The 14772-nt window shown below is 35.5% G+C and overlaps 1 protein-coding gene across 3 annotated transcripts in view; it reads left to right on the top strand.

The window, feature by feature from the left end:
- Positions 1 to 14772, top strand: part of TEX11 (testis expressed 11) — a 363973-nt gene that overhangs the window by 184960 nt on the left and 164241 nt on the right. For all 3 annotated transcript variants that reach the window (XR_002805590.2, XM_023634526.2, XM_023634525.2), the window contains exons 12-13: positions 1760 to 1841; positions 4511 to 4589. Coding sequence is in view for 2 of the 3 variants with exons in the window: in XM_023634526.2 (XP_023490294.2) it covers positions 1760 to 1841; positions 4511 to 4589 (161 nt within the window). In the remaining variant the exon portion in view is untranslated. The remainder of the gene's footprint in view (positions 1 to 1759; positions 1842 to 4510; positions 4590 to 14772) is intronic.

Genomic DNA, 14772 nt, shown 5'->3' with positions numbered 1-14772 from the left:
ATGCAGGCAACACTAAAAAATATATTGAGTATCTATAAAGAAGAGCAAGGGAATTACTGCACAAAATTCAGGGTGGTGTTTACGTCTGTGGGGAAGTGAGAAGGATGCAAATTGGCAAGAGTACATAGGAAGCCTCTAATGTGGTGATAGTGTTATGTTTCTTAACCCAAGTGGTGAGTACATGGGTGTTTGTTTTATCATTATTTTGTAAACTATACATATATGTTTTATATAATTGTGTGTGTGTATGAATGAATGATACACTTCACACTAAAAAAATGGAGATGTTATCTTTGGAGCTTGTAGGAGAACTGGACAGTGTAACAATAGGCAGACCAAGGGTAGAAAGAGCTTCAAGGGAGGCAGCATACTATAGTGGAAGGATTATGGCCTTTAGAGTCAGAGAGATCTGAATTCAAATTTCAACTCTACCACTTACCAATTATGTGACCATGGGTAAATTACTCCATCTGGGCCTCAGGTTCCTCATCTGAAAAACAGGATTCATAATACTAGCGTTGAAAATTTGTTGTACCTGGATCCTGTTTCCCAATAACCATTTGGTAAAAAGAAAAAGAAAAAAACGAACAAACAAAAATGTAAGGAAAAAGAGTGAGAAACAACAGTGAGAAAAATTACAGAGAAGACAAGGATATTGATGGTAGGGAGTAAGCTGATGGGTTTAACAGGAACTCAGTCATGACTTTTGAAAGTGTAATTCAAGATACAGTAAGGATGGAAAACACAGTGCAAATGTTTATAGAAGTGAATAGATGATGATACAATGAAAGCAAAGTGTTGTCCATTCTCTGGAGTTGTTTGGTATGAAATCAAAGAGAAAAACAGAATGTTAACTTGTGTGAGTATAGTAGATTCAAGGAAAACAGATCCTGTCAAGATCTGGAAGACCTTACATCTCTGCAGGTAAAAGCAAATTGAACCCAAGACATATTTCAACATGCCCATTAGGAAAGGTGGTAATGCAATAAATTAAAATTTGCAACCTTAGTTTATTTTTCGTATTGATGTCATCTATATTTGTAAACCCTTTTAATACCAGTGCTTACTTTCCCTAACTTTCCATTTTTAAGGCATGTCACACATGAATGATTATAATTATTTGCAGAGTTTGCAGCTAATGAGAATAATGTTCATATAGAGGCTAATTGGCTTTGTAGAGAGAAAAGTTCTATCCTGTGGGCATGGACTGCACTTTTGATCTTAGCCAGCTGTTTAAAGAAGTACCCTGTCAGGCAAAAGTGGAACCAGGCAAGAGATCACAGATGGCTAAGGGCCAGCTTACAAGGACTTGGAAAAACCAGACTATAGTAAGTAGGACAGGCATATCCTTTAGGAAAGACAATACGTTTTTTATTTCATTCGATTATTGTTTGCAAAGGACCTTAGTTGTTATTAAAAGCTCAAAAGAAAACAAACCTGATATTTGGGATTTTGCTTACCAAGACAAGAATATGGCCTTACATTCGCACAGTTTAAGTAATGACCTTGCCATTAAATGATTGCCACTTAATGGAAATGTTTATATGTTCTTTTCCTTCTGTTATTTCATTGAGATTGAATACAATGTCAGAAAATATCCTCAAGGATAGACTGGATGTTATGATCTGATCTTTTATAATTTTAGTTTCCTTTGATCATGAGTCATGCCTGCTGTGGTTGAATGAAACAGGCAATTACTTCAAAATTGTCTTTTACATTCACAGTTTTAATATTATTGTGATTTCTTTGTTTAAAACAGGAACATTCACATCCAGCTGGGCTTTTCTTAAAGATGAAAATCCTCTTGAAGGGTGAAATAGCTAATGAAGAACTCCTTGAAGGTATCGTCTCTGTGTGTGAAGAGCACACAATTTTGAAACATCACCACCAATTTGTTGCATATAACATCTCTTGTAGTATACTAACAAAAGGTATAATTTGATGTGACTGAGAAGAAAATTGATCACGTAGGAAAGGGAGAAGATTGTCAGTCAGAAAGGGAAAGAGAAAGAAGAGAGACTAGTAGCAAATTTCATAGGTGGTAAAAAAAAAGAGCTAAATAAAAGCTATCAGATTTTTTTAGTCTAGCAGAGAATTGCAGCTGTCCAACTTTTCTGAAGTTGTCTACTACCATGAAGAAAGATTACCTATCCATGGAAAAAGCCTTTGTAATTCTCTGCTTTTTATAATTACTTGTGTAAACATTGCTATTTGTTTTTCAAAATTCTTCATGGACTAGAATGAACACATCACAAAGTAAACAGCTGATATATAGCTGTGGGTCATTTGGCAAGTCACTTAACTTTTCTATGCTTCAATTTCTTTGTCTTTAAAAGAGATATAATAATAATGTCTGCTTCATTGTGTTGTTCTGAGAATCCTATGAGAAAATGTATGTAAAGCATTTAGCACCATGCCTGATGCATAATGTGAAATACGTTACCTATTATTGTAGTCATTATTATTACTGTTATTACTACCATATAAAGTGAGGCAAAAAAAATCTAGGTACACTGGCTCCTTAACAGTATTTCAATTATGTTTAGTCATAAAAATAGTTTACTCTAAATTCTTTTAATGTGTACATGTTTTAATTTTTGTACTATATAAAAATATAGTTGCATTATAGAGCTGCGTTACTTTTACTATATAAAATTATATGTTAGTATAATAACTGATTATCCAGTAAATAATAACATTTTGTAATAACTTGGACAATAATCAAATTTGGAAGTAGCTCTAACTTTAGTGCTAATTTAGTACTGCTGAAACTCTCTGTGACCTCTAGAATCTTAGCCAATTAATAAGAGACCTCAGAAGCTGAAATGTATAGAGGATTTTTCATCTCTAGATAACTATCATCTCAGTATACACAGGTTGGAAAATGTTGGGAATGAGGAAGACAACTCTACTTATTTGTACTAGGAGAATAAACAACCCAATTAACCAATTAAAGGAAGAGGCTTACTCAAACTAATACAATATGGGAAGACCAGAGAGATTGTTGGAGTCACCTAATTTGAGGTTGATTAATTTTGGACTAGAATTCCCCATTGTAGTCTTTATCAAAATGTAGATAAGAAGCAGAGTTTAAAATAAAATTATTCTTCTCTACTCCTAGATTGTTTTTATGTCATTCCGTCTAGATACTCTTGATATTCAGAGTAATTTTTAAGTTGTAGTGTCAGATTACAAATTAGGAGACTTCCTGAATCCAAGTTTTCTATAGTTTAAAATAATAAAATTATCTTTTATTTTGTTGTAGAGAATGTATGAAACTTGCATTTTTATAGTCTGTTCGTTTCTTTCCTAGTGAAAGTGCTTTACTCAGAATGGTCAACCTAACTGCTGGCATTAGAATTTCACTGATATTTTTTGTGGTAGAAAATGTAGAAATTAAAAAATTTACAAATTTTTTAATTATGAAAGGGTAGCACATACTCATTAAGGAAATATTTGGAAAATACTAAAAGTATCCATAGTCTCATCATCCACTGGAGTATAAGTTCCTTGACAGCAGGGATTTTTGTGTGTGTTTGTCCACTGCTGAACTCCCAACACCAAGCACTCTTCCTGGCACAGAGAATACACTCATTAGTTGTTTGTTGAATAAATAATTAATCTAAACACAATCACTTTTTAGCAATTTGATGATTTATTTTCAGTAATGTTTTTATCTTAGTTTAACTTACTTGTTTTATAGAATTGTGACCATATAGTACACACAGCATTTGTTTTCTGATTTTTCACTTACTAATCTTATAAATGTTTTTCATATTAGTGCATATCCATTTTTTATGTTGTTTCATATTCAACAATTTTAATGGTTGCATAATAGTTTATCACTACTCTATAGTGGACACTCAGAGTATATTTCCTTTTTATTATTATAATAATCTACACTGCTTTTAATATCTTTGTTCATAAATATTTTTCCATATTTATTTCAGATGATTTTTCAGAAGTATAATTTCTGAATTAAAGGGAATAATAATAATAGCAGCTGTCATATATTGAATACCTATTAAGTGTTAGGTGCTTTGCTATGTAATTTACATACATTATCTCATGTAACCCTCTCAACAACCCTAAGAGACTGGTGATATATTCCCCATTTTACAGAAGACAAAACTAAGATGCAGAAAAACTAAATAACTTGTCTATGGCCATACAAGTGGCAAGTGGTTTCAAATATAGGTCCATCTGACTTCAGATCCTAAGCTTTTAACCACTGTGTTCTTAGCATATAATATTGCTAAACTGCTTTTCAAAGGGATCGTACCAGGTTATTTTGTCATCCATATAGAAGTGCCTGTTTCACTGCACTTTCTCTTTCATTGGATATATTACTTTATAAAAAGATTTTGATAAATTGTGAGGCAAGTCATGGTATATTACAAACATTTAGAAAGTAGATTTTGAACAGAGGAAAATTATTGAAAATAGCTAAGCTTTTAAGCTTCCTCCAAAATGAAACTGATATGATTATTTCACTTTTTCTCTTTGTTAGCTGTCATGGAAACACTACATCTTGACGCGTCTTTAGATGTCTGTCTGAACATTGCTAAACTGCTGATGGATCATGATAGGTACAGAAGAATCGATTTTCTTTTCTCTAAAGACTAACATTTTTCTCAAGTTTCCATTTATATATATATGTATATATATCCATCTGTATTCACAGAGCACAATATTTGCCATTGTGCCAATCAAATTAGAAAATGGAACTGCTTGCTTGATGATTTACACAATCAATAGTCAAGTTAACTTAAAAATTTATATTAAAAATTTTAAAAATAAATCAAACAAAAAAGGAATAAGATAGGGCTTTATAAAACAAGAATTAAACTAGGTTAACCTGCAGGCCCATGTCATGTGGAACGGGAATGCATGAGCAAGTGCCATTCTGCAAGTGATATACTCCTCTGGCTCTACCTTCATGGGATCATTAATGTGAAAAAGGACCTTAAAGTATTACAGACCTCTTAGTGGTTCTCAAACTTCAGTGTGCATCAGAATTACTGGAGAACAAGCACTTGAAAAAATGCTCAACATCATTAGCCATCAAGGAAATGAAAATCAAATCCACAATGAGAAACCACTTCACACCCACTAGAATGGCTATAATCAAAAAGATAATAACGGGGCTGGCTCTGCGGCTGAGTGGTTAAGTTCGCGCGCTCTGCTTCAGCAGCCCAGAGTTTTGCCAGTTCGAATCCTGGGTGCGGACATGGCACCACTCATCAAGCCATGCTGAGGCAGTGTCCCACATGCCACAACTAGAAGGACCCACAACTAAAAATACACAACTATGTACCAGGGGGCTTTGGGGAGAAAAAGGAAAGATAAAATCTTTAAAAAATAAATAAATAAATAAAGGAGGGTTAAAAAAAGATAATAATGAATATTGGCAAGGATGTGGAGAAATTGTAACTCTTTTACACCGCTGATGGGAATGTAAAATGGTTCAGCCACTTTGGTAACAGTCTGTTACTTCCTCAATAAGTTAAATAGAGAGTTACTATATGACCCAGCAATTCCACTCCTGAGTTAAAGAGTAGATGTATGTCCATACAAACACTTGTATATGAATGTTCATAGCAGCATTATCCTTAATACTCAAATGTGGAAACAACCAAAATGTCTATCAACTGACGAATGGATAAACAAAATGTAGTATACCCATACCATGGAATATTATTTGGCGATAAAAAGAAACAGAGTACTGATACATGCTGTAACATGGATGAACCTTAAAAACATTATGCTAAGTGAAAGAAGCCTGTCATAAAGACCACATATTGTTTCATCCCGTTTATGTCGTATTTCCAGAACAGACACATTTATAGAGACGGAAAGTAGATTAATGGTTGCCTAGGGCTGTGAGAGTTGGGGGAAAATGGGGAGTGACTGCTAATGGATATGGGGTTTCTTTTTGGTATGATGAAAATGTTCTAAAATTGATTGGGTGATGGTTGCACAACTCTGTGAATATACTAAAAACCATTGAATTGTATACTTTAAGTGGATGAATTGTATGGTATGTGAATTATACCTCAATAAAACTGTTGTAAAAAATAATCACTAGGGAACTTGATAAAAGTATAGAGGTCAGGTCCTACCTTACTACAACAAGCCCAGACCTCTGTATTCTTTATTAGTTCTCCAGGTGGTTCTGAGAACCACTATTTTAGACCAGAGGTCAGTAAACATTTTCTGTAAAAGGCCAGGTAGTAAATATTTTAGGCTTTGTAAGCCATAAAGTCTCTATCACACTTACTTTATTCTGCTGTTCTAGTGTGAAAGCAGCCATAGACGATTTATAAATGAATGGAAGTGGCTGTGTTCTGAAAAAACTTTATTTACAAAAATATGTGGCTAGTTGGATTTGGCCCACAGGCATAGTTTGCCAACTGTTGTTATAGACTAATCTGCCTGACACAGGACTTCTTGGATGAGAAGTCATTCAGCCTCTTCTGGAATACCTATGTAGGAGGGGATGATGATGATGATGATGATTATATTTTTACAAAGCTGGGGCACAAAATTCTTCCTCATATAGAATTGATACATATTTTCCAGTAATTTCCAAGGCTGCTAGTTCTGCCATATGGCAACATCTAAATCTTTTACTCGACAACTCTCCCTCAGTTCATTCTAACATCATTTGTAATATGATCACTTCCTGGATGTCACGTCCAGTTTGTAAGTATGCTAACTGGAAATGAACACAATACTCTAGATGTGATCTAATCAACAGTTATATATACCTTTCATGTTCTAAATCTTTTAAACATACACTATCCAATATGGTAGCAACTAGCCACACATGGCTATTTAAATTTAAATTAATTAAAATTAAACAAAATTATAAATTTAGACCCTCAGTCATACTAGATATATCAGGTCTTTGTAGCCACATGTGGCTAATGGCTACTTTATTGGACAGCACAGATAGAGAACATTTCCATTATCACAGGAAGTTCTACTGGACAGCACTGTTGTAGATTCTGTTTCCTTAATGCAGCCAATGTTTAAATTAACTCTTTTCTGGCGGGCACATCATGTAGTGAGTTTATTTGGCTTACAAAACTAGATCTTTACAATATCAATTGCTCTTAATCTCTGAATTTCACATCCTCTACTTTTTTGGTTGAATAAGTACCCAATAGCCATACTAAAAGGAAAAAAACCTCAGTTTTTCTCTCCTATTGTAGGGAAAAACCTAGTTCTTCCCTACTTTCTGTTTTTCTCACGTGTGTTTCTTTCCTGTGAGTCTCTTTTAGTACTAACAAAACATTTCACTTCTGGTCACCAAATATGTAGAGACTTTTCCAGACACCAGGCAAGTCTCTGTGACACCAGCTGGATGTCCTACAATTCAGCTCAATTCTGACACTATCTACCTGGAGATAACATCAAATCCCACAGTTTAAGGGCTCAGTCCCACAAGAGTTCCCCCCCCACACATACACACTTCAGACACCAGTCACAAGCCCAGGATATCACCTGTGTTTCTGACTAACTGGATATAGATCAGAGATTCCAACAACCTCCTTGGGTTCTGTTAATTTGCTAGAGCAGCTCACAGAACTCAGGGAAACACTTGCATTTACCGGTTTATTAAAGGATGTGATAAAGGATACAGATGAACAGCCAGATGAAGAGATACATGGGCGAGGTCTGGGAGGATCCCAAGCATAGGAGCTTCTGTCCCTGTGGAGTTGGGTGCAGCACCCTCCCAGTGTGGATGTGTTTGCCAGCCTGGAAGCTCGCTGAACCCTGCACTATTGGGATTTTATGGAGGCCTCCTCACATAAATATGATCAATTATTAATTCCATTTCCAGTGCCTCTCCCCCCTCTGGAGGATGGTGGGGATGGGGCTGAAAATTCCAAGCTTCTAATCATGGCTTGGTCTTTCTGGTGACCAGCCCCCATGTAGGAGCCATCCAGGAGCCCACCCAGAGTCACCTCAATAGTACAGAAGATGCTCCTGTGCTCTTATCATTAAGGAATGTACAAGCGTTTTAGAAGCTTTGTGTCAGGAACAGGGTCAAAAACCAAATATTAGAATAAGAGATGCCCCTAGTGTTCTTATCACTTAGGAAATTGCAAGGGTTTTAGGAGCTCTGTGCTAAGAACTGGGGGTGGAGAGCAATATTTTCTATTATCTTACACATACTTTATAAGCTATTAAGTTTCAATCTGATTGTTACAGCCTTGTTTTTTTCCCTTGTTCTTATCTTTGTGAATTTCAATTCTATCATGCAATGTATTAACTACTTCTCCCAGTTTACGGCACCATCAGGTTTTGTAGGCATGCCACCTGTTTCATCCAATTCAGAGTGGCAAACTTTTTCTTAAAGGACAAGCTAGTATATATTTTAGATTTGTGGGCCACACAGTTTCTGTCACAACTCAACTCTGTCATACTGCAAAAGCAGCTATGGACAATACGTAAACAAATGTGTGTGGCTGTGTTCCAATAAAACTATTTTTCTAGTTTTCTTTTTTTGCGGTAAAATAGACACAACATAAAATTTACCATCTTATCCATTAAGTATACACTTCAGTGGTATTAAATACATTCATATTCTACAAACATCTTCACAATCCATCTCCAGAATTCTTTTCATCTTGCAAAACTGAAACTCTTTACTCATTAAACAATAAGTCCCTATTACCTTCTTCTCACAGCCCCTGGCAAACACCATTCTCCTTTCTGTCTCTATGAATTTGACTACTCTAGGTGCCTCATATAAGTGGAATCATACAGTATTTGACTTTTTGTGACTAGTTTATTTCACTTAGAATAATGTCCTCAAGGTTCATCCATGTTGTAGCATATGTCAGAATTTCCTTCCTTTTTAAGGCTGAAGAATATTCCATCGTATGTATATACTACGTTTTGTGTGTGTGTGTGTGTGTGTGTGTGTGTGAGGAAGATTTGGCCAAGCTAACATCTGTGCCAGTCTTCCTCTACTTTATGTGGGATGCCACCACAGCATGGCTTGACAAGTGGTACTAGGTCCGCACCCGGGATCCGAACCTGTGAAGCCCAGGCCTCTGAAGCGGAGCACTCAAACTTAACCACTACATCACCACGCCGGCCCCTATACCACATTTTCTTATCCATTCATCTGCTGATGGAAGATCAAACTTCCACATTTTAGCTATTGTAAATAATGCTGCTATGAACACAGGGGTAAGAATATCTCTTTGAGAACCTGCTTTCAGTTCTTTTGGGTATACACCCAGAAGTGGAATTGCTGGATAATATAGTAATTCTATTTTTAAGTTTTTGAGTATACTGTTTTCACAGTGGCTATACCATTTTACATTCCCACTAACAGTACACAAGGGTTCCAATTTCTCCACATCCTCGCCAATTCTTGTTGTTTTCTCTTCTTTTGGTAGTAGCCATTCTAATGTGTGCGAGGTGGTATCTCATGTGGTTTTGCTTTGCACTTCCCTAATGCCTAGTGAGGTTGACCATCTTTTCATGTGATTTTTGGCCATTTGTATATCTTCCTTGGAGAAATATCTATTCAAGTCGTCTGCCCGTTTTTTAATCAGGTTGTTTGCTTTTTTGTTGTTGAGTTTTAGGGATTCTCTATGTATTCTGGATATTAATCTCTTATCATATATGTGATTCGCAAATATTTTCTCCCATTCTGAGGGTCACCTTTCTACTTTGTTGATAGTGTCTGCTGATGCACAATTTTTAAAAATTTTCATGAAATCCAATTTATGTATTTTTTCTTTTGTTTCCTGTTCTTTTGGTGGCATATCTAAAAAATCATTGCCCAATCCAATGTCATGAAGATTTTCCCCTGTGTTTTCTTCTAGGAGTTTATATAAGTTTTAGGTCTTAGATTTAGGTCGTGGATCCATTTGAGTTAATTTTTATATATGATATAAGGTAAAGGTCCAACTTCATTCTTTTGCATGTGATATGCAGTTTTCCCAGCATCATTTGTTGAGAAGACTGTCTTTTCCCCATTGAATGGTCTTGGCACCCTTATCAAAGATCATTTAACCATATATGCAGGAGTTTATTTGTGGGTTCTCTATTCTTTTTGTTTGTTTGTTTTTTTGAGGAAGATTAGCCCGAGCTAACTACTGCCAATCTTCCTCTTTTTGCTGAGGAAGATTGGCCCTGAGCTAACATCCATGCCCATCTTCCTCTGTTTTTTTATATGTGGGATGCCTACAACAGCATGGCTTTTGCTAAGCGGTGCCATGTCTGCACCCGGGATCCAAACCGGTGAACCCCGGGCCACTGAGAAGCGGAATGTGTGAACTTAACCACTGCACCACTGGGCTGGCCCTGTGGGTTCTCTATTCTGTTCCATTGCTCTGTATGTCTCTCTTTATGCCAGTACCACACTGGTTTTATTATAGTACCTGTGTGGTAAGTTTTGAAATCAGGTAATGTGAGTCCTCTAGCTTTGTTCTTCTTTTACAGAATTGTTTTGGCTATTCAGAGATTCCATATGAATTTCAGGATGAATTTTTCTATTTCTGCAAAATCATCATTGGGATTTTGATAGGGATTGCATTAAATTTGTAGATTGCTTTGGGTGGTATTGGCATCTTAACAATATTCAGTCTTCCAATCCATGAACATGGAATGTATTTCCATTTATTTATGTCTTCTTTAATTTTATGTAGAAATGTCTTATAGTTTTCATTGTATAAGTTCTTTACCTCCTTGGCTAAGTTAGTTCCTAAGTATTTTTTTGATGCTATTGTAAATTGAATTGTTTTCTTTTTTTTTAAAAGATTGGCACCTGAGCTAACAACTGTTGCCAATCTTATTTTTTAATTATTTATTATTTTTTAATTGCAGTAACATTGGATTATAACATTATATAGCTTTCAGATGTACATCGTAATATATTTCGAATTCTGTGCAGATTACATCATGTTCACTACCCACAAACTAATTATAGTCTAGCCACTCACATGTGAGCCTAATCATCCCGTTTGCCCTCCCCCGCTTCTCCTATGGTAACCACCGATCCAATCTCCATTACTATGTGTTTGTTTGTCGTTGTTTTTATCTTCTACTTATGAGTGAAATCATATGGTATTTGACTTTCTCCCTCTGACTTATTTCACTCAGCATAATACCCTCAAGGTCCATCCATGTTGTTGCAAATGGCCAGATTTCATCATTTCTTATGGCTGAGTAATATTCCATTGTGTATATATACCACATCTTCTTTATCCATTCATCCCTTAATGGGCACCTAGGTTGCTTCCAAGTCTTGGCTATTGTGAATAATGATGCAATGAACATAGAGGTGCAGGTATCTGTATGCCTATGCGTTTTCAAGTTCTTTGGATAAATACCCAGCAGTGGGATAGCTGTATCATATGGTAGATCTATTCCTTATTTTCTGGATCATATGCTAGATCTATTCCTAAAATTCTGAGGAATCTCCATACTGCTTTCCATAGTGGCTGCACCAGTTTGCACTCCCACCAGCAGAGTACAAGGGTTCCCCTCTCCCCACATCCTCTCCAACATTTGTTGTTTCCTGTCTTGTTAATTATAGCCATTCTGACCAGAGTGAGGTGATACCTCATTGTAGTTTTGATTTGCATTTCCCTGATAGCTAATGATGTTGAGCATCTTTTCATATGCCTGTTGGCCATCTGTATATCTTCTTCGGTGAAATCTCTGTTCACATCTTTTGCTCATTTTTTAATTGAGTTGTTGGTTTTCTTGTTGTTGAGATGTATGAGTTCTTTGTATATTTTGGATATTAACCCCTTATCTGATATATAGTTTGAAAATATTTTGTCCCAGTTGTTAGGTTGTCTTTTTGTTTTGTTGATCGTTTCCTTTGCTGTGCAGCAGCTTTTTAGTTTGATGTAGTCCCATTTGTTCATTTTTTCTTTTGTTTCCCTTGCCCAGTCAGACATGGTACTTGAAAACATGCTACTAAGACCAATGTTGAAGAGCATACTGCCTATGTTTTCTTCTAGAAGTTTCATGGTTTCGGGCTTTACATTCAAGTCTTTAATCCATTTTGAGTTGATTTTTGTGCATGGTGTATGATAATTGTCTACTTTCATTCTTTTGCATGTGGCTGTCCAGTTTTCCCAGCACCATTTATTGAAGAGGCTCTCCTTTCTCCATTGTATGCTCTTGGCTCCCTTGTCAAATATTAGCTGTCCATAAATGTATGGGTTTCTTTCTGGGCACTCGATTCTGTTACACTGATCTGTGTGTCTGTTTTTGTGCCAGTACCATGCTCTTTTGGTTACTATGACTTTGTAGCATGTTTTGAAATCAGGGAATGTGATACCTCCAGCTTTGTTCTTTTTTCTCAGGAATCCTTTGGCTATTCTGGGTCTTTTGTTGTTCCATATAAATTTTAGGATTCTTTGTTCTGTTTTCGTGAAAAATGTTGTTGGAACTTTGATAGGGATCGCATTGAATCTATAGATTGCTTTAAGAAGTATGGACATTTTAACAATGTTAATTCTTCCAGTCCAAGAGCACGGAATATCTTTCCATTTCTTTGTGTCTTCTTCAGTTTCTTTCAACAATGTTTTACAGTTTTCAGTGTATATATCTTTCACCTCTTTGGTTAAGTTTATTCCTATGTATTTTCTTCTTTTTGTTGCAATTGTAAATGGGATTGTATTCTTAATTTCTCTTTCTGCGACTTCATTGTTAGTGTATAGAAACGCAACCGACTTTTGTATGTTGATTTTGTATCCTCTGACTTGACTGTATTCATTTATTTTTTCTAAAAGTTTTTCAGTGGATTCTTTAGGGTTTTCTATATATGAAATCATGTCGTCTGCAAAAAGTGACAGTTTCACTTCTTCTTTTCCAATATGGACCCCTTTTATTTCTTTTTGTTCCGTGATTTTCTTGCCTGATTGCTAGCTAGGACTTCCAATACTGTGTTAAATAAGAGTGGTGACAGTGGGCATCCTTGTCTGGTTCCTGTTCTTACAAGGATAGCTTTCAGTTTTTCTCTATTGAGAATGATATTTGCTGTGGGTTTGTCATATATGACCTTTACTATGTTGAGGTATTTTCCTTCTATACCCATTTTATTTAGAGTTTTTATCATAAATGGATGCTGTATCTTGTCAAATGCTTTCTCTGCATCTCTTGAGATGATCATGTGATTTTTATTCTCATTTTGTTAATGTGGTGTGTATCATGTTGGTAGATTTGTGGATGTTGAACCATCCCTGCATCCCTGGAATGAAACCCACTTGATCATGATGTATGATCTTTATAATGTATTGTTGTATTTGATTTGCTAGTATTTTGTTGAGGATATTTGTATCAATGTTCATCAGTGATATTGGCCTGTAATTTTCTTTTTTTGTGTTGTTCTTGTCTGATTTTGGTATCAGGATAATGTTGGCTTCGTAGAATGAGTTAGGAAGCCTCCCCTCCTCTTCAATTTTTTGGAAGAGTTTGAGAAGGATAGGTATTAAGTCTTCTTTGAATGTTTGGTAGAATTCACCATGGAAGCCATCTGGTCCTGGACTTTTATTTTTTGGGAGGTTTTTGATTGCTGTTTCGACCTCCTTACGTGTGATTAGTCTATTCAAATTCTCTACTTCTTCTTGGTCCACTTTTGGAAGGTTGTATGTTTCTAAGAATTGATCCATTTCTTCTAGATTATCCAATTTGTTGGCATATAGATTTTCATAGTATTCTCTTATTATCTTTTGTGTTTCTGAGGTGTCCGTTGTGATCTCTCCTCTTTCATTTCTGATTTTATTTATTTGAGCCTTCTCTCTTTTTTTCTTGGTGAGTCTAGCTAAGGGTTTGTCAATTTTGTTTATCTTTTCAAAGAATCAGCATTTGGTTTTATTAATTTTTTCTATTGTTTTTTTAGTCTCTACTTTGTTTATTTCTGCTGTGATTTTTAGTATTTCCTTCCTTCTGCTGATTTTGGGCTTTATTTGTTCTTTTTCCAGTACTTTTAGATGTGCTTTTAGATTTTCTATTTGGGATTTTTCTTGTTTGTTGAAGTAGGCCTGAATTGCTATAAACTTTCCTCTTAGAACTGCTTTTGCTGTATCCCACAGATTTTGGCATGTCATATTTTCATTTTCATTTGTCTCCAGGAATTTTTTGATTTGTCCATTGATTTCTCCTATCATTGTTCAGTAGCATTTTGTTTAATCTCCACATTTTTGTGGCTTTTCAAGTTTTCTTTCTGTAGTTGATTTCTAGTTTCATACCTTTGTGGTCAGAAAAGATGCATGGTACTATTTCTGTCTTCTTAAATTTATTGACACTTATTTTGTGGCCTAATATGTGATCAATTCTGGAGAATGTTCCATGTGCATTTGAAAAGAATGTGTATCCTGTGGTTTTTGGATGGAATGTTCTATATATATCTACTAAGTCCATCTGGTCTACTGTGTCCTTTAAGGCCAGTGTTTCCTTATTGATCTTCTGTTTGGATGATCTATCCTTTTGTATAAGTGGAGAGTTAAAGTCCCCTACTATTATTCTGTTACTGTCTATTTTTCCTTTTATGTCTGTTAATAATTGCTTTATATATGTAGGTGCTCCTATGTTGGGTGCATAGATATTTACAAGTGTTATGTTTTCTTGTTGGATTGTTCCCTTTATCATTATGTAGTGCCCGTCTTTGTCTCTTGTTACAGATTTTGTTTTAAAGTCTATTTTGTCTGATATATAAGTATTGCTACCTCCGCTTTCTTTTTTTTGCCATTTGCATGGAATATCTTTTTCCATCCTTTCACTTTCAGT

This window comes from Equus caballus, chromosome X (assembly GCF_041296265.1).
Source record: "Equus caballus isolate H_3958 breed thoroughbred chromosome X, TB-T2T, whole genome shotgun sequence".
NCBI classification, from domain to species: domain Eukaryota; kingdom Metazoa; phylum Chordata; class Mammalia; order Perissodactyla; family Equidae; genus Equus; species Equus caballus.
The sequence above is the reverse complement of the archived record's forward strand: the minus strand, read 5'-3'. Positions and strand labels throughout refer to the sequence as shown.